This window comes from Zygotorulaspora mrakii, chromosome 3 (assembly GCF_013402915.1).
Source record: "Zygotorulaspora mrakii chromosome 3, complete sequence".
Taxonomy (NCBI): Eukaryota; Fungi; Ascomycota; class Saccharomycetes; order Saccharomycetales; family Saccharomycetaceae; genus Zygotorulaspora; species Zygotorulaspora mrakii.
Genome location: NC_050721.1, coordinates 733,842 through 760,315, shown reverse-complemented (window position 1 = coordinate 760,315; position 26,474 = coordinate 733,842). Strand labels below are relative to the sequence as shown.

General features: G+C 38.3%; 8 protein-coding genes and 1 non-coding gene across 9 annotated transcripts; 6 read left to right on the top strand and 3 right to left on the bottom strand.

The window, feature by feature from the left end:
* Positions 1–111: 111 nt before the first annotated feature.
* Positions 112–2,238, top strand: ATP22 (Atp22p; the record flags this gene model as incomplete). Its single annotated transcript, XM_037287867.1, has 1 exon — positions 112–2,238. The coding sequence occupies one exon, from the start codon at positions 112–114 to the stop codon at positions 2,236–2,238; it is 2,127 nt and encodes a 708-aa protein (XP_037143762.1).
* Positions 2,239–2,382: 144 nt separating this feature from the next.
* On the top strand, positions 2,383–3,456 carry BIG1 (Big1p; the record flags this gene model as incomplete). Its single annotated transcript, XM_037287866.1, has 2 exons — positions 2,383–2,492; positions 2,562–3,456. 2 exons carry the CDS (start codon positions 2,383–2,385, stop codon positions 3,454–3,456), a joined length of 1,005 nt encoding a protein of 334 aa, XP_037143761.1.
* Positions 3,457–3,652: 196 nt separating this feature from the next.
* Positions 3,653–4,210, top strand: GEP4 (phosphatidylglycerophosphatase; the record flags this gene model as incomplete). The annotated part of the gene is made up of 1 exon (XM_037287865.1): positions 3,653–4,210. One exon carries the CDS (start codon positions 3,653–3,655, stop codon positions 4,208–4,210), a length of 558 nt encoding a protein of 185 aa, XP_037143760.1.
* Positions 4,211–4,301: 91 nt separating this feature from the next.
* On the bottom strand, positions 4,302–15,494 carry TRA1 (histone acetyltransferase TRA1; the record flags this gene model as incomplete). Its single annotated transcript, XM_037287864.1, has 1 exon — positions 4,302–15,494. One exon carries the CDS (start codon positions 15,492–15,494, stop codon positions 4,302–4,304), a length of 11,193 nt encoding a protein of 3,730 aa, XP_037143759.1.
* A 424-nt stretch (positions 15,495–15,918) lies between these two features.
* HG535_0Ctrna5M lies at positions 15,919–15,991 on the bottom strand. Its single transcript has one exon. It is a non-coding gene; the product is annotated as a tRNA-Met (tRNA).
* Positions 15,992–17,686: 1,695 nt separating this feature from the next.
* YPS7 (putative aspartic endopeptidase) lies at positions 17,687–19,480 on the top strand (the record flags this gene model as incomplete). Its single annotated transcript, XM_037287863.1, has 1 exon — positions 17,687–19,480. The coding sequence occupies one exon, from the start codon at positions 17,687–17,689 to the stop codon at positions 19,478–19,480; it is 1,794 nt and encodes a 597-aa protein (XP_037143758.1).
* Positions 19,481–19,732: 252 nt separating this feature from the next.
* On the top strand, positions 19,733–22,498 carry SFB3 (Sfb3p; the record flags this gene model as incomplete). The annotated part of the gene is made up of 1 exon (XM_037287862.1): positions 19,733–22,498. One exon carries the CDS (start codon positions 19,733–19,735, stop codon positions 22,496–22,498), a length of 2,766 nt encoding a protein of 921 aa, XP_037143757.1.
* Positions 22,499–22,853: 355 nt separating this feature from the next.
* On the top strand, positions 22,854–24,874 carry HG535_0C03810 (Pal1 family protein; the record flags this gene model as incomplete). The annotated part of the gene is made up of 2 exons (XM_037287861.1): positions 22,854–23,110; positions 23,659–24,874. 2 exons carry the CDS (start codon positions 22,854–22,856, stop codon positions 24,872–24,874), a joined length of 1,473 nt encoding a protein of 490 aa, XP_037143756.1.
* A 178-nt stretch (positions 24,875–25,052) lies between these two features.
* On the bottom strand, positions 25,053–25,994 carry MRP1 (mitochondrial 37S ribosomal protein mS43; the record flags this gene model as incomplete). The annotated part of the gene is made up of 1 exon (XM_037287860.1): positions 25,053–25,994. One exon carries the CDS (start codon positions 25,992–25,994, stop codon positions 25,053–25,055), a length of 942 nt encoding a protein of 313 aa, XP_037143755.1.
* Positions 25,995–26,474: the final 480 nt, after the last annotated feature.

Here is a 26,474-nt window from a genome sequence, read left to right as displayed (position 1 = left end):
CAAGAGTAATTAACATCACCGCCACTTCTTCTCTGTTTGGCAATCGTATCCTTGATCCACTATTTGATCAATTCGTTGATCAGTCCATTGATGCCTTAGGGAACGAGACTGATGCTGCGATATCGGCTTCTATTGCATAAATCAACACCGCAGCGATGGTTTAGCACTATCCTAAAAGCGCCTGTTGATGCCCACACAAGGAATCCTACTAGTGTTTCAAGTGAGAATATAGTTTCTCGTATATTTGAGTATGTTGATGGCATTTCTAGGCATGATATCTGCAGATCAAACTCTGAAGAAGCATTGAAGCTATTCAACATGCTGAAAATAATTGAGCAAGGCCATGACATGAGGAGAGTGAAAAATAAACTCACCAGGAGATTCAAAATACACTATTCGGCAATCTTTTATGCTTTGAGAAAGGTCACTAAGGATACTGCATGGCTGGATATGATCTTGTTCAGGAAAATAGGACCTCGACAATGCATGGCTTTTCACAAATGCTTGTCAATGATTATAGAGTGCAAAGATATTAATTTGGAGCAAAAAAGGAAACGAATGTATGACATTATTTCTTTCCAACACGATTTATTCCCTGAAGCAAGTCAGAAAAGAGGAATCATTATTCCAGAGATTATCCACAAGTGGTGTTGGGAAAACCTTCCGAAACAGAATTCTTTCGATCATTATTATTTCCTTATAAAGAATGATGTTCATCTTTCCTCATCACTGTCAGTTAGAAAATTGGGGAAAAGGTTAATGCAGGGCTCGGAAATGGAATTGCAATTGGCTAGCTTACAGATATTCTTGCAGAATGATGCTCACAAGAACTTGTTTTTTTCCAAATTCAGCAAATTACATTCCTTTGATTCCATGTTACTGATTATTAATCGCTTGATATATTTGAAAGATTTTAGAAATATAAAGGTCTATTTATCGGCGCTACTGTTCAAGATGGATACTGGACAAGTACATGATTTTTTCACCAGTGCAAAAAGTAAGCAATTACTTTTCGTAAAGTTCAATAACGCACTGCTTTATTATTTGTCACAGTCTCAGAATATAGAGATGTTTTTAGAGACGTTCACAACAGAACTACAGTTTATGAAAAAAATGGGATTGATGGATGAGGTGGAGCACTCATTGTCAACCATGAACTTGTTACATAAGCCGTTACTTTTTATTACAAGACTTTTGCGCAAAAAAGGAATGCACGAAGAGGTCTTCAAATTAATCTCCACCATTCAAAAGCTACCAGTTAAAAAAAATTATCATTTTAATCAATTTATCCTCAATGAGCTTATCGCTTCATTTAGAAGCTTCAATGATCCTAAGTTGACGTGTCAATACGTGATATCAGGTTTCAAAAAGGTTGTCACCTGTGAACTTCTCAACGATATGGGCTTATGGAGTGCTGTGTTCCATAGCCATCATCATACGTTGTCAAAAGACAGTTTGTATTCAGAGATCCAAGGTCTCGAAACCTTGCTCCCAACATCCATGCAGGTGAATAGCATACCTTCATGTGCTGTTTTGACAGAAATTTACAGAGTTGTTTTAGCAACGAATGCTCGGATTATGAATCAGCAGCAGTATCAGGATTTCATATTAAACTTGTATTCAAAATACACAACTTTTCTAAAACAAAAAAAGTCTAAATTGAAAAGCTTTAGTCATGATACGGGAATTTTGAATGTGTTTCTTCATCATATCAGATTTGAGCTGAAAAATTTCGGTTTGTTATTTGAAATACTGAAGGACTTTTACAATCAGAGGTTTCAGATTGGAATAAGAAATACCACTTCCAGATGTCCATTTTCGTTGGTCCTCTATAAAAATTATGAGGTTAGTCAATCTCAAGTTGATTATCTCCTGTCGCTGATGCATGAGCATCGCTTGCCTTTGAATTTCCAGTTCTGTACTGCGATGGTTATTCGATATTTGAACTTAAACAATCCTGACGAGGCATTAACATGGTACAAGAGAATTGTGCATGCAGGTTTCACTATAAACCATGCCTTGCTAATTCAAGCAATCGAGGAAAATGGCTGGGAGTATCCAGTCAATTTTGACAAGGCTGTTTTGCAAAGGATCGATAAGAAGACATTAGAACCCACTGATGATTCTTTGTTTATCGAAGACGATGACGAGCTAATTGGCGCGAACAACCACATTTATAGCATTGATCAAGAGGATTCACTTCGAAAGTTGATAAATCTAGTTGAACATATTCAATGACATGTATATATTTCAAATATTAAAGATGCATATTCCAGAGACTTTTGTGAATCGTCATAAAGGACGACGATGCGTTTAAGAAGGCATGTTGAGAGCTGTAAGTAAAGCAATTACTCTGCAAGCCTCTAGAAAGTCTAGTCGTCAATGAGGATGGTGCGTATTAGAATCATCCTGCTGTTTTATTTTTCTGTTGGACTTGCTGCCGGGCTCATTAAGCAAACTAGCGCACCCGTACTTTTGGCCTCCCATAGATTGTAAGTTAACGTTATTACACAAGATAATTTCCAATAGAGCTCACCTACTAACTTATGCTTCTTACAAAGGTCTAAGGGTATTTATAAATACCAAGAAGATTATACGTTGGGTAATAACTTATCATTGCAGAATTTTAAGGAAATTGTTGAAGAATTGCTAGGTAAGTGTAATTCGAATGCATTTATATTAGTCAACCAACCAGGTATTCGGGCTCACGATTTTACGGCGTACAAAAAGGATTTAATAAATTTGCAGCTATACATGCATGCGAGTTCGACAGCTGTCAAATTCGAACAAGTTGACATTCTGCCTGTCGACATGTTCGATGAATTGATTGACAATGTCAAAGAAAAGTGCAATGTTGATGAAGTACTCGAAGTGGATGGGAACAATACAGATAGCTTTCAACCGTATATTGACACACGTAAAAGAATCATTCGCATAGATTTCCCAGAGCTCCCGCAAGACAGCCAAAATCGGTCTATAGCACTATCTGCGTATGATAAGTCATTGAGGGCAATTCTAGCACAGCTTCCTTCCCCCGAGCTTACAATAGTATATGCATCGTTGAAACCTGATTTGGATCTTGGAAGCACCATTAAACACGTAACATCAAGGCCAGTCGAAATATTTCCTGAAATTTTCCTGGATCCATCACGAGCAGAAGAGGTTGAAAAGAACGATCGTATCTTGAATCTTTTGCGCGTTTTTAATGAGTATCATCCCAAATTTAAGGCGATGAGCTCTCAATACATATCGATATTCGAAGAGAGATTTATTACGGAAAATTTTGAGCTTATAAGGACGATTATCACCGTTCTGACTGTATACTTGATTATTCAAGTCGTGCTACCAAAAAAGAAGCCAAAAAAATTAGCCAAAAAGAAACTTGGTATATCAAGTGTTACCATAGATAAGGAGCGTATAAAGGATGTCATCAAGCAATCAAACAATGACGGTTAAAACTCCATAAATCGTAAGTGGCATCCATAGAATGAGTTGTCTTTCGCCATTAAAGGCAGGGTAATGTGGAAATTAGGACTGCATACTAAAGATGTACAGTAAGCTTAAGTGCAGACAAGCAATAGATTAACAAGATACCACCTCAATTAGTTTACTGTCGCTTTATATAGTCGCACAACGTACGAATTTTATACTGATGAATATTAGTGCTACTCTGAATGCGCTACGGCTCATATATAATCCTAAACTTTGTAGGCCACAGCTAACTATAGGAACTTTCAATGAGCTGCCAGTTCCGGTGGGTCCACATATAAAAGCAATTGTACTTGATAAAGATAATTGTTTTGCATATCCATACGAAAACAACGTGTGGCCAGAGTACAGTTCCAAATGGGAAGATTTGAAAAAAGAGTATCCTGATAACAGGCTATTAATAGTTAGCAATAGCGCTGGGTCAAGTGATGATATAGGCTATAAGGAGGCAAGTATGCTCGAGAAAACTACTGGAGTTCCCGTCTTGAGGCACACAGTCAAAAAACCTGGATGTGGGAAAGAAATTTTGGAGCACTTTTATGGAAAAAATATCATTGATCATCCCTCACAGATCGCAGTGGTGGGAGACAGGTTGTTCACGGATATGATAATGGCAAATAGCATGGGGTCACGCGGCATATGGGTAAAAGAGGGAGTAAAACTTTCAACTAGTCTCATTTGCAAATTCGAAAAGTCTTTGTATAAATATTTTGATTTCTAACGATTCAATGTTTCCATCAAATGCTTCTGTATTTATTGATTTTTAGAACATAAAGAATCCTACAAAAATTGAATGAGTATAAACCTTGTTTCTAAAACCATGGCAAATAGTTAAGGTCGGTTTTTGCTAAATTTCTTGGGTTTACAGCAGAGCTTATGCAATCAAGAATGAACTGCGTTGTTACAGCTGGCGTAGAACTTAAATGCCCCAATTGCGCTATCCTCCTGATAATTAGATCCACATTTTTCTGGACCATTTCACGCAATTGCGGATTTTCAGCGATGGGTCGATGTAAATTACTATACCATGAGATCACTTCATCGCGAATGAATAGTGTCAAATAAGTGCTCAATTCATGCTCTGGTTCCATTAATGCTCGAGAAATTGCGAAAATATCCACAGCAAATATACCTTCTAGCGCAGATTCACCAATTAATTTTTGTATATTGGGCGTTAATCTAAATGGTACAGGTTCATTATTGTGGAAAATAGGGGCATCTGGTGGTAGATTGAAATCTTGATTTTTCAGTAGTGGTTTGACCCTCTCATGTGGATACCTCGATGGCAACATTTCTAATGTAAACACATTGCCAGACTCTTTATCAACATGAATTTTATGAGGAGTTCTGTTGTTTATCATCATCATGTATGTGGTGAAAACGAAAGTACCGTAATGTGATGCAAACTGTTTACGGAACAACCAAAAATCCTCAAACTTCGTGAATAAAGCGGTGAAGTAATCTGTCAGAACAGTAGTTGGCAGAAATAGTGATTGAATTGAGCTGAAGATTTCAACCTTCACAACAGTCAAATCTGGCGTAGGCAATGCCTTATCATGTGCAATATTCAATTGATCAACAACAAAGTCTTGCACTGAATCTGGATCTAACCCTTTCTGTGAGCAATACTCATCATATATTTGATGAAAAGTGGTAAAGGAAGGACTATCTTTCATGATTCTCACCTGCGGCGATAATGGAACAGCGATAGGTAACGAAAATTCAATATTACGGCGTTTTGTTTGAACATTCTTCGATAGGGACCTATTGAATAACCTGAACAGCTGTGACATCCTTTCCTCACGCCTTGAGTGACGCACTGATGGGTACTGTACCGCATAGTAATGAATGCTGCCATCATTTCCACGAATAATCAATCTCCTGTATGAAGAATGCGTCCCTCGAACAAAATCAACTTGCGGAAGGAATCTCGCAATTTTGATAAAATGTAGGTTGTTGTCTTTGTTAAGTAGATATTGCCCCGGCATTTCGATGTCCTCAAATTTTTGATGATGGAAGTTACTCAAATGAGGGCACAGCTTTTCGAGATACTCCACTTTCGGGGCCCTGTCGAGCTTGTTTTCTAAACGCCTCTTCCAATATCTTAATCTTTTGATGTAAACTTCAAAATCAGGTTTGCTGTCGATAAAGTCTGCATTGAATTTAGGTCTGATATGAGGCGCCAATAAAGTTTCGGAAAATCTGGTCAAATTTGTTTCCGTATTTGCTGGTAGTTTTGGTTTCCCTCTGGGGAATGGTAGACGATTGTAGTTGAAGGTTGCATCAATTAGTAGGACATTGATTAATCTAAACAAGTCCTCGTCAGTGGTTGTTTTGAACCTTTCATTAATCTGTGCAATCAAAGATTCCAAGGATAACGCCAAAAGAGGATATGCAGTTTTCAATATGTTGTTTAGCTCTTGCAGATGCTCCCATGGTTGGCGCAGACCATTATTGGTGGCTCCATTTTGTCCTGTATTAGTACCTCTTTCGCCCATTACAGCCATCGTTTGCCTTTGGATAACAGCAAAATCTTCTTTAGTTGTACGAAGTTGAAAGTGTAGAGCTTGAGGATAAGTTTTGGCTATTCTGATCAAAATTTGACGAACCATGTTTGCCTCCTTATGAGATAAAGAAGTTAATAGTTGTGGAATTAGTGTGATCCAATACCAAACGGGCACTTCACCTCTAAACGACTCGAAAGCGTTAGAAAGTGATCCTGAAGCATCGTCCATACTAATTAGCCATAATATCCTGCATAATAACTTTCTTGTCTTGGCATTTTTGTAAAGACCTGCAGCTTGTAAATAACAACTAATTGCGTTGCTGGCGAAACTGATGTTGTTCGGTTCCTCTGATAATCTTCTATCGTTAAAGAAGCCCCATTGAGCCCAGGCTTTTGCCAAATTCAAATCTATTTGAACAGCTGTTGCAAAAGCTTGATTAGCTTCATCATGTGCTCTCAACTTTGACAAAAACATACCTTTCAAAGTAAAGAACTCAGCCTTCTGAACTGTACCAAAATACACCAAATTTGTGTTGCTGATAACATCCAAACCAGTCGTTAACTCATTCATGTTTTGATAGTGACATTTGGCCTGTTCTCTCAGTTTTAGAAAAGCTTCTTGGATTTCGATGTTAGGCAGTGTATATATTCTTGCCAATTGGCTGATGCATACGTCAGGCATGTTGTGCTTCCGAGCGACATGAGCAAATCTATTGATTACCCACGCAATTTCGTGATATCCTCGATATGCATGTGTATTTACGTTGCTGTTACTGTTGGATTGTTGAAGCGCTGGAATTAGAGGTAAATACGCATTGTTTATTACTTGGAATGCATGCTGCCTCCAAGTAACAAGATCATTCCACATGTTAACGTCATCCCAGATATTTGGCAAACGATCTCTCCAGGCTTGAAGAACACGCTTGACCTCTTGGGCCTTCGCATCTAGGTTTTGCACTGTTGTTGAGTGTAAATTAGAGTACACCTGAGTTGCTTCCAAAAATTCAATGTACTGCTGAAACCCATGTAATAGCCATTTATGTGCAGATGAATATCTCTCCGGTAGTGAAGCCCACTTATGCAAGCTCAGTTGAATACCCTCATCGCATAGTCTACGCACATCTTGATCCCCTTTTCTCGTATCTGCGAAATTTTGAAGTGCTAGGAAAGTTTCAAACATCTGTCTGCGAGGCGTGGGAACATCCATTACGCTTTTCACCGATTGTTCAAGTGCTTCTCGGTCGGTATTCCAATCTGCAACTCTCCATCCACATTCTAGCAATAGATCCGTGAAACCTTCGTGTTTTGCCAATTCTGTAAGAATATCCCAGTTTTGCAACTTTTCTGCGCAAAGTATCCAGTTGTCTTCCCATAGCGCATATTCTGATTCAGAATAGGGAAGAACCCCGCTCCGAGCTTTTACCTGTGCAACCTCGTAAAGTTGTTGTGCCTTGTCCCACAAACCGACTTGCTCATATGACAAGGCTATATTAGTTTCAGTATATTTCGCTCTGCGTCTCCACAGGCCATAAAACATATCATCCTCTTGCAAATTAACATAAAGCTCCAGTAGTGCATCCTCGTTTGCTTCAACTATTTTGCTGTTATCAATGGATATATTGCTATTGACAGATTCTAGTATTTTTATGCACTGATACCACGAATTGTAGGAAAGGGCCAGATATTTGACAAGATGCGGTGGCAACTCTAAAGACTCAACCCTGCTGATAGAATCTAATAACATACTGACAACATTGTTCTTGGACGTTATTTGCCTGGAGTGGTATTGTTTGGAGAGGAGAGTTATTAAGGAGCGCACAAAGCCATATTTTTCATTTCTTGGTATGCATTTGTATGCCTGAGGAAATACGCTTATCCACGCCTTATGAATAGCATTAGAGTCTTGGTAAAATATCTCAACCAACGGCTCAAGAATTGCTGAACAAGGAACTGTGCACACCTTTTGAATTGTTTTGATGTGATCATTGATAAATGTAGCGAGACCTTCATCCTTGACTTCCTTCAAAATGCTCTCTTTCTCATTTAGATACTCTTTCAGTATCCCTGGAGGAGACAAGTCGTAGGCGTCAGTCAAATTTAAAGTGTAGGTCTTGTCGAAGGATCCATATAAAAGTTGAAGTGCTTGGTTTAGCCAGGGGTAATCTGCAATAAATTCCCAGTTCTGATCTCGAATTACATAATATAATCTCTCTTTGATGTTTCTTTCTAAACTATTGTCGAGAATGAACATGAATCTTTTCCTGATCGCCACGTCTTTGACTCTGGTACCAACCAAAAAGGGTTGTTCCATTCTTACGGTTATCTCTGTGTTGTTAAAGTTTTTTCCATCGAACAGCTCCAATATGATTTCATAAAAAAGTTTTGATAGGGAAGGTTCACCTCTTACCTCGAAGGCGAGCATTTTTGTTAATATAGCTGCTTTTTCTTTCACAGTTGGAAATATCTCATTGTTGAATACCCAGCTTCTGGCCATACTCACGATTTTTCTCAAAAAATTCTGCTCCATGGAACGATCAATTAAAAGAGCTACTGTTGATAAAAATGGCCTGCGTGAATCACCCAAAGAAGACACTTTCATAGAAAGAAGACATAGGACCTTCTCCAAAAGATTTGTAGTGATTTTTGCCTCTTCTATTGCAGTTGCATCCTTAGGTTGAGCCGTACTCAAGTGATCCTTACAAAGTTTACTGAAGGTCTTCATAATAAGACCCAATAATGAATCAACACTTTGGGGGAAAGTCATAAACAAAGTCCAAACTAACATTACCCCAGCAGCAATAGAGGAGGTCCCTTGCAAATCCTGCCCTATTATTGATACAAGAGTATTCACAAATACTTGTCCTGGAGTTTCTACTTCCGTGTCTGTCGGTGCTTCTTTCTCTTTGATAGCTTTTAGCATTAAAGAGAGAACTTTTTGTAGAACTTCCTGGATATCATGATGATCAACGCGCATACATTTATCGAGCAGACTCTGAATCATAGTTAAATTTTCTATTAACCAGTCGGCAGATTTGCTCCGAAAAAGGACATAAAGGACATCTAAAGCATTCATACAATAAAATAAAATGTTCTCAGACCCCAAGTCTCGATACATTAAAAACTTTTCAAAGTAAAATAGCTTAACATTAACATTTGACCAATGTTCATTGGACAAAAGGCTTGAAAGAATTTTCAGCGCTCTCAGTCCAAGTTCACTCTCTGATGCTCGATGATTGCTGGAACAAATATAGCGAATCAAGAAAGCGATACATGTTTCACGTAGATTGACAGGAACTTGGTAAACGGACCCATTGCTACTAGCGAGGACAGATCGCGCAACAAGTTCTTTTTCTTCACTTTTGTCCATGTCGATATCTTCTTCTTCTGATATCGCTTCATGACGGCTCTCTAGAAGTGATTTCTCCTCCCAATAAAGAATTAAAGAGGCTAGATCAATCGCTAACATATGGTTATCTGGTGTGCTATTAGACATGAATGTTACCTTGCCCATGTGGTGAATAATATGAGAAATAAAAAGTTCTCTAGAGTTGTGAAATAGATCTGGGTGATTGATCAAAAATTGATATAACATGTTGTTTTGAGCAGAATTATTTTCAAATAGAACCCTTTTGACCCAGTTAATCCATGCATTGGGTGTATCTGTGGCAGCCATCCGTTCATTCATTACTGGAGCAAGAAGATCCAAGGATTTACGAGCCAGAGACCGAGCTTCGGCCTGAGAACATCGTAAGATCGCCACGAACACCTGTGTTACTACCTTAATCGGAAAGTCAAATTTCGAAACAAAATAAGAGATGACTAGATAGGCGGATTGCTTAACCAATGTATCCTCAAGTTTGATGAAATGCCAATTGAACTTAATCACCTCTTTCTTGAAATCAGAAATAGTATCAGGAGCCCAGTTAATCACTATGGCAGACAGTTGCAGTAGTTCAAACCTATATATATCGTATTGACCAGCAATATTGTTGAGCAAAACTTCGTTCGAACTATTCCAAACCTTCTCATGTAGCAAATCAAACCATTCTGGCCTTGATGCATCTTCATTAAACTTTCGCAATGACTGACTCTTTGCACCTTCATATATAAATGTAGCATTTATAATATTCCGTAAGACAAATATGCCGGCGTCAAGGTACCGATCACTCAATGCAAAAGACAAACTGCTTTTCAAATAGGCGTTCTGCCGCGTTGTATCAGCATAGCTCACAATGTTATCGAAAATATAAACATGCAGCTCATGCGATATCTTGATGTCATTTGATATTGCGAATTCGATGAAATCTAAAAGTAAAGCATGGTCATCTGGATAAAAGGTCAAAAACTGAAGATAAAGTTTTTGGTACTTGAGAATGGCTTGATCCAGCTGTAAGGTGTCGATGTAAAAAGAGTTTTTTCTAATCGTATCCAGAGTAATCTTCAGCATATCCTTTAATTTGAATACCATTCCTTTTTTATCTTTGAGCCAATCATTTTTCCTGATTTTTGCCATTGTATCAAACAGGTCTACCATGTTTGCGAAAAAACTTACAACACGGACACGATTGGTGGAAATATTTGACATATAATATTCCCAGAAGTAATCCATCTCTTGTTCAAATGCAGTGACTAGATCTTTACTATCGTCTTTTTGTAGTATACTGCACATGAAAAGGACCAGTTGTCTCAAAGCCATATTTTTCTTGAAATATTCAACAACTGGACCATGAAATCTGTTAAGGTATTTTGCCAGTGGTACCCTGAATGGAGAGTCAATCTGTAATCTCAATCTCTTCTCCAGTAGCATGACTTTGAGTAGTAAATCATTAAGAAACATATCGGCTTGGGGTGGAAGTAAATGAAATATATTTATAATATTCACAATGATTTTGGTTGGTGTCTGCTCATGAATGTCTTGTCCCATGAGGGTATCTAAAACCTCGATACGTGACCAGGCATTCAAATGATCCAATAGTTTTCTTCCTATCTCAACTTTGAAATAAGCTATAAGCAGCTCAAGAAGCCTCGAGAGGGCCTCTAATCCTGGAACAGTCAACTTTTGATGATCTGAAAGGTTCATAAGCATCGGTTTCAAACCATTTTGCAAAAGCTCCTTTGGTAATCTTGAATTCTCAGCTAAAACATCCTTTAAGGCATGGTACGTGCTATTAATAATTTCTGGAGATGTTTTAAGCATAGTCTTGAAAAAGACTGCGAGAATGCGGAATCGGATATTTCCCTGTTGTGCCGTTGCAAAATCTTCATTTTTAAGGGCGAAAGCGAGCAGTTTGATGCAAGCAACACGGAGTTTTACTAGTTGTTCCGAAGTTTGATATTCTGTTGCCCTCTGTATTGTTGATAAAGATTCATCTTCTGCATCGGCCAGAACAATTGCCTCTTGCAGTAGGCGGAATAGCTCTTCATTAAAAGTTAGAAACGTGTTAGGAAGCCCTAGGCAATAAGTAACAGCATCCACATTACCTATCTGCATTGCAAATGGCAATGCTCTGAGTGGTTTCGCGAAAATAGGAGACAGTAGAAAGTTCTTTGAATGTTCCATTAGTTTTACAATGGGAATACCAGTTGATTCACTGATGGTAGCCAATGATCTTTGGCAAGTAAGTCTCACCTTTTCGTTTGAGTTACTGAGCTCGCAGACAATATCCGTAAGAGTATTTTGCAAAATTTTACCATTTAGATCCTCTTCTTTGACATCCTTACACGTTGTCCGGATAATGTCAATAAGTAACATTTCTGTTTGTTCAGTTATTATTGCCGGTGCTTGGACTGCAGTATCTCTCAAAACAAAGAGTAGGCCATCAATTAGTTCGTACTGAGTTTTCCTCAAAAAGTCATTTGAAATTTCAATATCTTTGATTAAAGTTCGTAGACCTATAACCCCAGCTCGTTTCTTATTAAACTCTTCCTCATAACAGTGGTGTATCAATCTTTTTATTAAATTTATCACAAATGAGTGAGTATAGAAGAGTTCATCACCGTATATCATTTTGCTTCTATCGTACATTCTTTTAATGGCGAGTACCCCTACTGCTCTTATTTTCTCGATGTAATGAGATAATGAGTATGATATCGCTTCTAGAATGACTTTCGGATTTATATGCTGCTCCGGTTGTTTAATATCGATATTGAATGGGCTGCTATAGTTCCTTTTGTCAAGCAGACTATTGCTGACCTGAAGAAGGCAAAAATGATCCACTAGTTGATTTATTAATGTGGTAGCATCATCTTCAAGCTCGGTCATTGATGTTGCAAGAAAAACTGCTTTTAGAAGCTTAATCAACAATTTTTCTTGACTAGAAAAATTCCTGTCATTTTGACTTGGTTGCGCATCGAAATCGGAAAGTGGCTCGATTTTATCCGTTGAGCATGCTTTAACAGTCGCTTCAACAAGCAACGCATAATTTTCCGGAAATTCTGTTGAAGATTTGATCAACAACCTTAATAACGATACGAGGTACTTGTATGCATCTTTTTTGTAACTGACATCGACTCTGTTATCCTCTAAAATTTCCAAGGCGGATTCAACACCGGGTGTTACGGACAATGGAACTTCTTCCGCTAAGCCATTTACCTTGAAAAGTGCTGCAATCTCGATGTCCAATTCCTGCGTTGTTTTTAGATCGGATATTGGTTTAGATAAACGACGATTGCGCCCACCCAATTTTCCTAGGATTCTGACAGCTGTATGACTGATGGTATGATTGAATGGCTGCGGTTTCAATAATGAGAATAATGCCTTGTTTACTTCCTCTACTACTGGCTCTATGATGGGATCGAAATACTCTGCAGTTAAATTATCTATGCACAATTCTAATGTCCTTAAGCCTTGAGATACCAAATCCGGATAACCCTGAAGTGCATAAACTAGCGGCTTCATCAAATAGGGAAGATATGGCGCCAAGACACTTAGTCGCACAGGAACGGTAATGCATAGTTCAACATAAAGTTCCCTCTCATGAGGCACGCGAGCTGTTAAAATCATACCGTTCAATGATTGAAGAAGAACTTGGAGAATTGGTTTAATTGATCTATAAAGGTTCTCAAACCGACCGCCACCTATACTTCTGAACAACGTCCTTATCAAATAAAAGTAAACCAAGGGCTCCTCTGCGATTGTAGAGTATTTCAAGGAATCGAGGATCAAATCATTAAGATGTGAGAGCAGTACGATTTCGTTGATATTAGGAAAGAGATTGACTGACATAAAGGATAGTTTGAAGAGACGAATTAAAATGTTCGATTTAATGAAATCAACGTTACCGAGGTCCCTCAATTTCGCTTTCAAAAAACGTAATAGAATACCAGCAAAGTTGGGTGAGGTTATCTCACTTGTCAAAAAAGATTGTGCAATATGGAGAAGAGCGGAATCTTCCAACATAGATTGGTACAAAAATTCTATCTCTGACTCAACAATTTCATTGAACGTGGAGTTATCCATTTGCATAAACATAAAAGCTAGGTAATCCATTAATTCTCTACCATCTTTTGTTGCAGAAACCGGAAGACTTGGCATATTAATGTCAAAATGTTTCTTTACTGGTTCAGATGGTTTTTTTCCCGCGTTACTTGAAAAAAATCTTAGACCAATTATACATTCATGAAACAAGTCCTTCAGTACAAGAACCTCTTCATATGAGAAAACTCTGGAAACGGATACCCACAGCTTTGGATTCGCAACTGTATAATCAGTTGGTGGTGGATTAAAGACTTTCAAATCATGAATTATCGTCTTTAGAAACGACATCAATGTGCGATATAGATAAAATGCATCCTTTATAGGATCGCTTGTAGATGCTGGAGTTAGCAAGATCGGCGCATAGTTTTTGATATCAAACATGTCTATCGGCCCAGACTGCTCTTCTTTATGTTTCGTAACATCATCTGTATCCTGTGTGCCTTCAACGACTGTAGAATCAAAACCCGCTATAGAGGGTTGGGCGGAATTGAAGATATATTTGGTAAATTCCTCTGTTTCGTTGACATCTAACTTCATAGCTTGTTGAATCTCCTTTGCTTTCGAAGCCTTATTGGATTCGTACTCTTTATGATATTTCATAATTGTGTCGTATTGTCTATTGGAAACTTTGAACCTATTGGTGTAAGCATCAATAATGACCATTAAGAGCTTCTTAGCTTTGGGAGATTCCGCTGGATTCTCCTTACCTAACTTCAATATCCTCTCCACAAGATTGAGTAAAAGTTTCGCACTCATAATTTGCACCGTTAAGGCCAACGATTGATCCAAGAGATACCGAGTGTACATTTTTATTGTCTTCTCAATATCATCAAGTTGCAATTCGGATCTTACATTATGAATAAAATCTGCAACAGTACTATATGCTAGTGGTCTAAGAGTTTCACGCATTGTGAAACCTGTGCCAATTAAAACTTTCTCATCGAACAAATAATCTAGTTTAGGCAAAAATAATCTTTTATAATTCGTCGAAAGTATGTGTCGTGTTGCATGTAACAACTCTTTTCGAGCAGATGAGAGTTCGGGCGGGCAATCTTGTAACAATCTGATAATTAAATCTGGTATGAATCCAACATAGTTTTGTAAAAAATCTGATGCGTATCCTCTGATGAATACATAAGCCAAAAATGAAGTTGCCTTGATTTGTGACAATATGAAATCGCAATAAGCCGACCTATTTTTAATTTCTGGTACCACCGCTGTATAACGTTCGCCTCTCAATTCGGCTTTTTCGCGAGCTTTCTGTTGCTTTCTGACTTGCATATTAAGAAGATCCATTACTAGTGGCGTAAATTCCGGGAGTGATGTAGCTGTCAGCTGCTTATATGAAGAATATAGTGTTACCATCGTTATGGGGCACTCGGAGAGTATCTTGAAGGAATACATGCTTGACTTGGAAAGAACAGAAGGGCCAGAAGGATTTCTGACATGAATACTATCACCTTGTGAATCTACTTCGGTGCCATTTAAATGGCTATCTTCTTTTTCCTCGTCATCTGAAGACACATGAGCGTCATCCACTTCCTCAAAAGTTTTCCGCACCGATTCCGCGCTATTCTTATATATCTGCATGATAATTTGAACAAAGCCTTCTACCCTGTCCTGCAACATTCCTTTATAAGATTTGAAAAGTGCTGTCAGTATTTTCATACATTGAACACCATTATCCTCATTTTCGGCGGGTAATGTTTGTATCAGTATTTCCAGTACGGTACCCGCAAATGGCTCAAATGTTTCGTTCATCGGACACCTATTTAGTATGTCCAGTATTGAATACCTCAATTTATTATCAAAAGTGCTTGTATCAAATGATGGCGCTACATTTTTGAGTTCTTTCACAAATACAGGTATCACATTCCTTAAAAACGTTTGATACTCTTCCGGACTATTCAAGAATTCGATTATATCACACAGCTCCAGTACCGCTAAATGTTTACTTTGAATATCAGCATCTTGGTTGTTGAACCTGGAAATAAATTGTTCTATCTGACCGTTAAATGACATGAGTATTTGGGTAATCTACACTTATTATTCTGGCACAGATGGGGCTGCCGTTAAAGAGCTGTCAATCAAGTATAATGAGGGCTCAAGTAACAGTACTATAAAACTTGCGGGAACCCCGTCAATTGATATACTTGTGTCTTCAATATCTCAGGAACAGTTTACTCTTAGAAGATGATAATAATATTATTTTTCAATTCTAAAAATTCATGATAGACCACGAGAATCTAAAAGTCATGTGACCTTTGCCTAATTGGGATATCAAATCGATATCATAATACCTAACAAGAAAGCTAGCTTTCACTGGCATTGGCAAAGTCAATACAGACTAAACAGTTATAACAGGAGTTATAACAAGAGGTATTATTAACATGCTTATTTGTAATGAAAAAAATAAATGTAATAGATATGTTTAAAGATTAAAAAATGCTCTAGGGGAGGTTCGAACTCTCGACCTTCAGATTATGAGACTGACGCTCTGCCGACTGAGCTACTAAAGCCTTGAATTTAACGGGAAGTTTAGAATTTCGGATGTTACTACCGAGATATCTGAGGTTTGGAAGCAAATACAACTCCAGTGGTATGCATTGATGTTGAAATTGTTGAAATATGTTGAAATATAAATCGAGATTGTAAGATATATTAAAGAGATGACTTATAAGAATCAGAAAGAGACAATTGGTCTGTAAAACAAAATAAACGAAGTCAGATGAAACCCTAACAGAATGTCAATCGATAATGGAAAGATATCGGATGATAATCTATCACGAGACGTTTACAACTCAGGAGTCTGACTACGAAGGAGTCTATGGCATGGAACATGAAATAACAGTTGTACTGTGGGTTCTATGGGACTAGAAATGGTGTGATGACGATGAAAATTCTTCACTCGTCGTCCTCTCTTATGGTTCAATAGGTGCGAAGTATTAGGTATAAATACTGACGTATTTTCCAGATGTTAATCCAAGTTCAATTAGTCTTATCTCAATTCATGATATAGAAAACCAAGGAATTATATATCTCTATAATTGAATATCATAGTATCATCATCAATGTCAAACCAAGTTACTATCGACAACGCCGAAGAAAACATTCTTTTTAAATAAAATATAAATCGATATTGTAAGATATATTAAAGAGATGACTTATAAGCATCAGAAACAAGACAATTGGTCTGTAAAACAAAATAAACAAAGCCAGATGAAGCCCTAACAGAATATCAATCGATACCGGAAAGATATCGGATGATAATCTATCGCGAGACGTTTACAATTCAGGAGTCTGACTACGAGGGAGTCTATGGAATGAACACGAAATAACAGTTGTACTGTGGATTCTACGGGACTAGAAATGGTGTGATGACGATGAAAATTCTTCACTTGTCGCCGTCTCTTATGGTTCAATAGGTGCAATTTGTTAGGTATAAATACTGACGTGTTTTCCAGATATTAATCCAATTTCAATTAGTTTTATTTCACCTCATAATATAGGAAATCAAGGTATTATATATCTCTATAATTGAACGTCATAATATGACCATCAATGTCTAACCAAGTTACTATCGACAAACATGGAATTACCGACAACTCCGAAGATAACTCACTCTTCAAATATCTCTTAACTCGATAGATATTCTGTTGGGGCTACTTCAGGCTTCATTTCTTGTGCAATGTCACTGTGAATTCTTCATCTTCGATTCTCTTTGGCTGTCTATTTAGTATCTCTTGCTTATATATAATATCAATCAGATTTCTTTAAAAACCAGTTTATGTAAAGTTATGGTATATGACCAAAACAAAAAAAAAACTTATTGAAGAAACATAGAGTGATTCAAAATTTTGCAAAGCAAGATTAGACGTATAGATCTTTTTGTTGAGTCGAGGTTGGGTTGTCCACTCCTTGTTCATAGGGTCATCAATCAAGGCTCGTTACCCAATATGAGAAAAGGCAATTGAACTTGTCAATATACAGGTATATATATATATATATGTATCTATACGTGTATGTGTGTTTGTGTGTGTGTGACGTTCGAAACAGTCTGAAACTCTTGCCGTTTCAAGCGATTAAGTTACTCTATAAGTCTCCTAAGATTTCAATTGAACTGCCACTTCCCGTATAAACCGCTTAATAACAAAGCCAGATAGAGCCTGTTAAAATAAATTTTGAAGGAGAAGTTATTCTACGCACAGCAGATAATGCTTCCGGTGGATCGAAGAAAATCTTTTTTCGTAATTACATGGTCTCTCCTTTTGTGTTGTTGCCTTGCTGAAAATCATTCTGCATCTGCAAATGGGACGGAAACAAGTACGACGAGAAGTGCACAGTTTCCTACGGTTGTTGTTGGAAAGGATGGGAACTCGTTATATTACGTTAACGTAACGTTTGGTACGCCAGCTCAGCGGCAGGGTTTGAGAGTAGATATTGCACAACCCTATTTGTGGGTACTCTCAGATAACCAGTTGTCTACTTGCAATAGTTCAGTTGTTGGCTGTAATTCTTCCACCAAATATGAATATAATGATTCTGAGACTGCTACGAGTTTAAGTGATGGGCACATTTATGATTTTCACTTTCTAGACAGTATTCGTATAAATGGAACAGCAGTGATGGATAATTTGAATTTTACGAATTTAGATATGGGTGAAGATCACATCGACGAAGAATCAAGTGGAAACTCACCTAATAATGTCAGTTTCTATTCAACACATCTTTCTATTGCCAATGCGTCATTTTTTGACGCTTTCTTTGCGTCTTATTTGACCAAAGGATCATTGGGGTTAAGTGCAAAAATATCGAACACAACTTCAGAGCTTAATAGTGACAATTTTGACAACAGATTCTTCTTTTTAGATATTTTGACTGATATGGGGATTATTGAATGTTCTTCGTATTCTTTATGGCTAGGCGCAGATACTGCTCCTTCCTCATCATCACAGGTACTCGAAAGCGCATATGCCAATTCTGGTAAATTAATATTTGGTGCAGTGGACCCAAGTCTCTATTATGGCCCATTGACGAAGCTTGACATGATACCGTCATATGATCCCTATACTGATGGATTAACGTCAAGTTATCCTATTTTACCAATGGGGCCTATTTACATTGTCTCCAATACGGGTAAATCATTGAATATGACGGCGGAAGAATTTTTACAACCTGTTCTACTAGATTCAAGATACACTGTAAATTACTTACCCTTAGATACTATTGTACAAGTTGCTTTGCAGGTAGGGGCAATTTTTGTTGAAAGCCTAGGGAATTGGTTAGTACCTTGTACCGTCGCAAACTTAGGAGTCCATTTAGACTTCACCTTCGCAGGTACTACGATTACAGTACCTCTGGGAGATTTTTTAAGTTCCACATACGATCCGATAAGTGATACAAATATACATTTCCAAAACGGAGATACCGCCTGTGTCCTGACAATGGCTTCACGGTCTCGCTTGGGTTTCAATGTTTTAGGTGGACCTTTTTTGAAAAATATTTACCTCGCAGTTGATCTTGAAGGTAGATCTCTTGCGATAGCTCAAGCAAGAAAAGTTGCTACGAGGAATTATCAATCACCATCCGGTTCCTCCACCTATTTATCACCGTTTATCAATGCTACTTCAGAAATCAAGGCAATCTCTTCGGGATATATTCCATATGCTACTCCGGGTCGTCTGCGATCGAACATCACTTTCTATCGTGATCAATTCACTGCTGCAACTACCGATATACCTGATCAATTTTCTGCAGCCATCTTTTCTAACGCTCTAGTTTCTACCGGAAGATCATTTTATGATACTTCACGACAGAGGACTTCTGACACAACATCAGCTACACCAATAGAAAGTTTTGTGTTTTCAAATTCGACTTCAGCTGCAGCAAATAGAATATTTGCACCTATAAAATCTCCGTTTGCCTTGAAAGATGAAAAGAGCACCAAGGTTTATGTTTTTTCATTACTTTCTATCCTTGGTGTATTATCAACGGTATTTCTGTTGTGAAATTCGGAAAAGGGAATATTTATAATGATAGATAACTTTTGTAAAGCATAAAATATTTGTCGTTAAATTTAGCACCAATTTAGCACCTTACACACCCTATGTGATGGGTAGTTGGGTCTAGCTGGAAAAATGAAAAACTAAAATTGAAACAGATTAACACGTAAACGAAAAGGCAAAAAATGAGAAAATAAATCAAATTCAACCTCCGTTAAGCTTGTTCAATTCATCAATTGACTTACATTTTACTGAGTGATGGCACAAGAGAATTTAGCAAGAAATATCTCGGCCCTCTCCCTGGATCAGCAGACATCAGGTAACGTGTCAAGAAAGAGTCGAAGACCTAATAGGGCATATCATGATCTGGCATCGGGATTGAGTGCTCCTTCCACTCCTTTTTCCGGACCGCCGTCCAACCAGGGAGGGTTTCCGTTCAACAATGGTTCATTCACTCCAGTTTTATCTGCAAATGGTTCAATGAGTGCACCAAGGCTTCACAATGAGAGTCCACTGGTCGGCTCGACTGATCAATTTTCCCAATCACAAGCTTATAGTCAGCCAAATGGTGAATGCGCACCAGCCTACAGTAGCTCCCATTATGTTGCAACTCAAAGATGGGAGGATCAATTGCAATACCTGACCAAAACATTTGAGACCTCTAAGGATTCTGTCCCACCACTACCAACTACACAGTTTTATTGTGCCGATCAAGGTGCTTGTGACCCTCGTTTATTGAGCCTGTCAATGTATAACGTTCCTGTAGACGAGAGTTTGAGATCTGCGACAAAACTACCATTGGGAATATCCATTCAGCCTTTTGCGAATTTGATCCCGAATGAGCCCATTCCTACAGTTACGCTTGGCGGTAACCAGGGACCATTGCGTTGCAGACGCTGTAGATCATATGTCAATGCTCGTTATAAATTGGGGTTTGATTCGACTGTTACTTGTAATATTTGCAAAGTAAAAACTCAATTCTCGCCTGATGAGTATCCAGTGCTTGATCCCCAAATGGGCAACAGTCAGAACTCTCCAATGCTTACTAAAGGCTGTGTCGAATTTTTGGTTCCTGAAACATATAATGCTAAACAGAGTAAAGAACCATTGCCATTGCATTATTTGTTTTTAATCGATCTTTCTTTATTGGCTAACGAAAACGGAAGTTCCTTGGCAGTTGTAGAAGGTGTTAGGACTTGTATTGAATATATATCTGATTTCCAACCGAACTGCAAAGTCGCCATAATGGCTTTTGATAGTAAGATCAGATTTTTCAACTTAAGACCAGAACTTGATACGGCTCAGGAGTATGTTGTTACTGATATTTACGATGCATTTTTACCGATGTTAAATGGTTTATTTGTTAGACCACAAGAATCTCAAAGAGTCATTGATGACACTTTAAGAAAAATCACAAACTATATCGCTAGCGAGAAATTTAGCCATGTTATACAAGTCTGCTATGGACCGGCTTTACAGGCTGCGAAACTTGCAATTGACACCATAACGGGTGGACAAGGGGGTAAAATATTTTGCTCATTAAACTCTTTACCAACTCTCGGGCATGGCAATTTATCATTGAAGAAAGACGATGCGACCAAGAAAAATCTAAGATGCGAAAATGATTTCTATGCCAAGTTGGGAAATGAGATGCTACATTCATATGTTTCTGTGGATTTATTTGTTACGAGCTCCGCCTTTGTCGATATGGCTACAGTTGGATTTGGAGCGGACATTACGGGGGGTACTATCAAATACTATCCTAGTTTCTCTCATGAAAAGGATGAGTTCACACTTGTGAATGACATGCTGCAAAGTGTTTCAAGTATTGTAGGTTACCAGGCGTTGCTAAAGATTCGTTGCTCTACGGGCCTTGTAGTCTCACAGTATTATTTAGAAGCGTCTGGAAATTCAGATCGTGATCCGATGATTCCAGTCTTAACGAAGGATACCACAATAGATGCTTTATTGAAGTACGACCAAAAATTGAAACCTAACACTGAGATGTCATTCCAAGCAGCTTTGCTTTACACAGATCTCGACGGTAAAAGAAAGGTTCGCTCGATCAACACATATGCTACGGTATCAGGGAATATAAGATCAATATTTCAGTCTATCAATCAAAATGTTGCGATGAGAATTATGACTAAGGAGGTCATCACTTCATTAGGTGATTGTGACTTTATCAACCTTAGAAAGAAAATTGATGCAAAGATGGTTGAAATACTAACGCAATATAAAGCGTTGATTGGTGGTAGCTTAAGTTCACAATTAGTCCTACCAGAAGCCTTGAGGACGTTACCTGCATATATGTTATCTTTTGAGAAAACCGAATTAATGGCACCTAACGCACATAGTGCCCGTGGTAATGAGCGCATTTACGATCTGTTCAAGTTTAAAACAATGAACAGTGCTCAGCTTTCCTACAAACTCTACCCACAGGTGGTTCCGCTTCATGTTTTACTAGAAGAGAGTGACCTGTCATTTTATGATGCTGACGAGAAACTTTTGCAGGTTTTACCATCTTCAATGGAAAATCTATCTGTAAGGAATTCACATGCCAGCATAACTAACGGTGGATGTTATTTGATCTTCCAGGGTGACAAGGTGTATTTGTGGTTCAACGAAAATACAAATAGAATGCTTCTCCACGATCTCTTAGAAGTTGAAGACTCAGTGCACATTTCCCAGATCACTCTTTTTGGTGGCTCTTTACCTGAATTGTCGACAGAGGTCAATGCGAAGGCATTGCAGGTTATCAAATATTGGTGTCAAGCAACAAATAGAGCTTCGTTATCAATTGAACTTCTGAGACCAAATGTGGATCAATACTATAGTCGCATCATGGCGCAGCTCCTAGTTGAGGATAAAACGATCAATAAAATCGATGCTTTAGATAACTACCTCGTTACCATGCACCGTCTGATCCAAGAAAAATACAAGAAAGACGATTACGTGAAAGTCAGTACTGTCTCCAACAATAACGAAAACGATAGCATGCATCAGAAATTTGTCCAGTTCTAAGTAGTTTCCCGTCTCATTTATTTAATCCTCTGTTATTACCGTAATCATCATGTCGTATTTGGCGATCTAATTACGCTATTTTCTGCTTTTCGCAGTAAGGACGATCAATTATGGCTGACAAAATACTGTAATGGAACCTACTCAGCTATTATTTGAGCTTATAGTAATAAATACATCTCGTCATATTTAATACATTAAGCTATCGAATAAGACTGCCTTGGTGACTGTAGGTACTACCCGTTTCGTGTTTTTGTGTCAGGACAAGCTGTTAAATTGATACAAAACTCAAGATATCTCACAAGACGACACTACACTACACTGCACTGCACAAAACATAACTGAGACAGTAACAAACATGATCAGTAGATCAAACAGCCAGAGTAGAGGCAGACCTTTCTCTGTAAATAACCCTTTCCGAAGCGCGTCCGTGGATCCTGCTGTAGCACAGTATACTAATGATAGACAATTCCAAGACTGGGTAAAGGAGAATGGGGCCTTTCCATTGAACAACAGTGGCCGAAACTCTTCGAATTCAAGTCTTCCAGTCTCCCTTAAAGAGGATTATTCCGGCAATAGTTTCAGAGTCCAATCGCCGGTGGGACAACAATCAAAGTATGTATTAATGGATTCTTTAGGCACACCATTCCCCGAACGATTAAAGAGCCGAGCTAACAAGCTGGTTCGAATAGCACTTTCTTAGCAAGAAATCCAATGTTTTTATGTTATCGAGACTTTCCACTATCTCCAGGCGACTGCATTGCGCACCGTGCGGCTTTCCTAGATGCGGGTCCGGCCCATTGCTATAGGAGTGAAACTTGTGAAACAGAATGATATCAAAACAATGGAGCACGAAAGGTGTTTAACAATACACAACAGTGAATTAGCTTTAGTGTCTCTATTAATATAAAAGGTATCTTCTCAATCAGCTCCACCTTATTGACTAATTTGAAATTAGCTAGTTTTCGGATCTTGGAGAATCGCGCAGTGGTCCCAAGATAAAGAGCATATCTTTGAATCAGTTTACAAAGGCAAAGCAGAGATTCTAGTTGGATAAGGTTTACAAGAGCAGACTAGCCACTCTAATACGTTCGGGTGGTGGTTTTTATTCTCCAGCCTGACAATTTTTATACTAACTAAACAACCGTTTATTCTAAATATAGAAGTGGTAGTATGCCTTCAACGAATCCATTCCTTGACGACATCAGCTCGACTGAGGGGTCTATAAACAACAGTCCACCTCTAAATCACAGTCCACCGGTAAACAGTAGTCCACCTGATTATCCAAGGAGGACTAATGGATCACAAACTTACTCCACAGCGAGAGAGGAGAAAGAACGTCTAAGAGATAGATATAGAGAGGAAGCCCAGATAAATGACCAGCCTCAGACAGTAGATTTACCACCTTCGTATGATGAAGTTGCTGGAGGAAGAAAGGTAAGATCTGGCTATCCAAGGGAAAAAGAGGGCACTGCCTCTAGTGGGAATGGACATCGGAGTAGTGGTCATCGTCATCGTCGTCATAGAGATGGTGATAAGGAGCACTCTTCTCGCCATAGAAGCGCCGGTCACGGTCCTGGTTCTGGTTCTGGTTCTGGTTCGGGCTCAAAGGATAAAAAAAAAGGTAAAACAAAAGGGCCGACATCAAAATATGTTGACACTATCGATAAGATGGATGTTACGGGACTTTTTGGGGGATCATTCCATCATGATGGTCCATTTGATGCTTGCACACCACATAGGAATAAGAATACGAAAGCTGCACCAGTTTTAGCTTTTCCAGCTGATGGTCCAAACAACAGTATTGGTGGTGCTTCTACTAAGAAATCAGCTTTAAACGAAGTTTTTGGGAGAGAGGAATTAGATGATGATGATGATATATACAATACGAAGGTTTCAAAAAAAACTCTGCCGGTGATTATCAGCAATGCCGGCAGCACGACTACTTTGGATGCTATAAAGCCGAACACAAATGGATTGACCCAATTTGATGCAAAGGGTAAGTCGCAGGTTGTACATGGCCCTACAACAATGGGTTTGGGATCAACGACATTTCTCGATGGTGCGCCCGCTTCATCAAATACAATCAAAGAGGATATCAGACACCATGCGATTCAGTCACGTAATGGAATTCAAAGGAAAAAATCTTTATCACAAAGGCTTCAAGTTGGTGGGAATAGTAATGACAAAAATGAAGTAACATCAACTTTGAAACTAGCAAAAACTCATAGCGGTCACTTAGAGAACTTTGACGATTATGAAAATCAAGAGAAAGACACTTACGCCTCTGTGCGTTTTGAGCAAAACCCAAAAAAGGAATCTACAGGAAACAAATTATTAAGAAGGGTGAAAAGTTTGAAAGTAACCAGGAAACCTTAAACTTTAGATGCTGGTACTTCACTTCGAACCGAAACTTTGAGAATGGACAAGAGAACTAAAGCAAATTAAAAAATATGATTATATATTTTGAAGTTATTATTTTCGTATAATATTCGATAAAGTATATATTTCAAGTTTACGTATATTTACAGGGTAATTTATCTATATACAAAATCTCCTAGTATAGGCCGTACGAGACAGTCTTTTCGGGCAATCTTGATTCTACTACATCCCATTCAATCGATTCCCAAACCCTGTCTAAGTATTTTTGTTTACCGAAAATACCATAATCGTGTAACCATGCCTTTGGCGATGCATCAATAGCTAGCAAAGGTATATATGAAGTTTTCTTGTAAGCTTCTGTTTGTTTCGCTTCCTCGATAGATTTATTCTGTACCGAGCTCTCACTATTTTCTACCGGTTCTTCCTCAATCGATTCCATTCTTTTTAAATATTGTAGGCGCAAGGAGTCCATATGACCAGATTTATTGAAATTGAATGGCGTTCCAGCATTATACGTGTTTAAAATGAATAGCTTATCAAATTCCACTTTACTACTGGATTGCATATCGGAATCACCTATAGCATGTCTTCTAGCCACTAGCCAAGTGAATCCATCCCCACTTATCGAAAGGTTTGAATTCAGCAACAACGATCTAAACTCAACAATTGAGCCGAACGATGAGACTATAGCGTTGTGCAAATTCTTATTTCCAGTCTCTAGAGGCTCATTCGCATACTTCAGTGTAAGCTCTGGTGTCTTTAAAAGCTCCTTTGATGTTATCTCATTTATGTTTGGCAGGTCTTTCTGACAACCTCTCAATGATGACAGTGCGAATCGCAAATTGAACAGTAACGACGCATAATTAACTATATGACGTTTCACGCTTGATTGAGCATTCTCATAGATTAACGTCTCTAAAGGTATTTCCTCAGAAAAATTTGTAAAGCTGTTCAATTTTTTTGTATATGCTTCAGCCCTTGCGAACCACGCATTATCGAGACCTTTTGAAGAGAATAGGCCCGGTAATGCTGCACCTTGACTCAGATGATCCAGCACGGGTGCTATATAAGACCTAACAAATTGGCCACGCACAAGAGAGCCATGACGTGCAAACATACTTACTGCTGTTTCCGAACAATGAGTTTCGATATCTCCACTTATTTTAAGCCAATTTTGATGAATATTTCGATATTTTGATTGATAATTGGTTTTTTTTCAGTATTTGATGCGAATATCAACATGCGTCAGGGTAACATAGAAACTGAATTCGACTTTTAGTAGATGTAGTTGTGCAGAGCAGTAACGAGCCTGCACTGGTCTGCGTGCTTCACGCAATGTTACGCAGTAGTTTATGTTTTACGTACATGTGTGTTAAACTTCTTTTCGCAGAGTGATGAGCTGTCACCTTCCAGCAAGTACTGCCACTACATAAATTTAGCGAAAGTCCCCTATAGGTACTAGCCAGCGACCATGTGGCATTCGAAAGATTTGGAATAGAGGCGAGAGCATTCGAATGCATTATAGTAATTAGTATTTATTGTATGGGCAGATAAGGTGTATCATAGCTGACGAAAGATATCAGTCCGGGTAATCTCT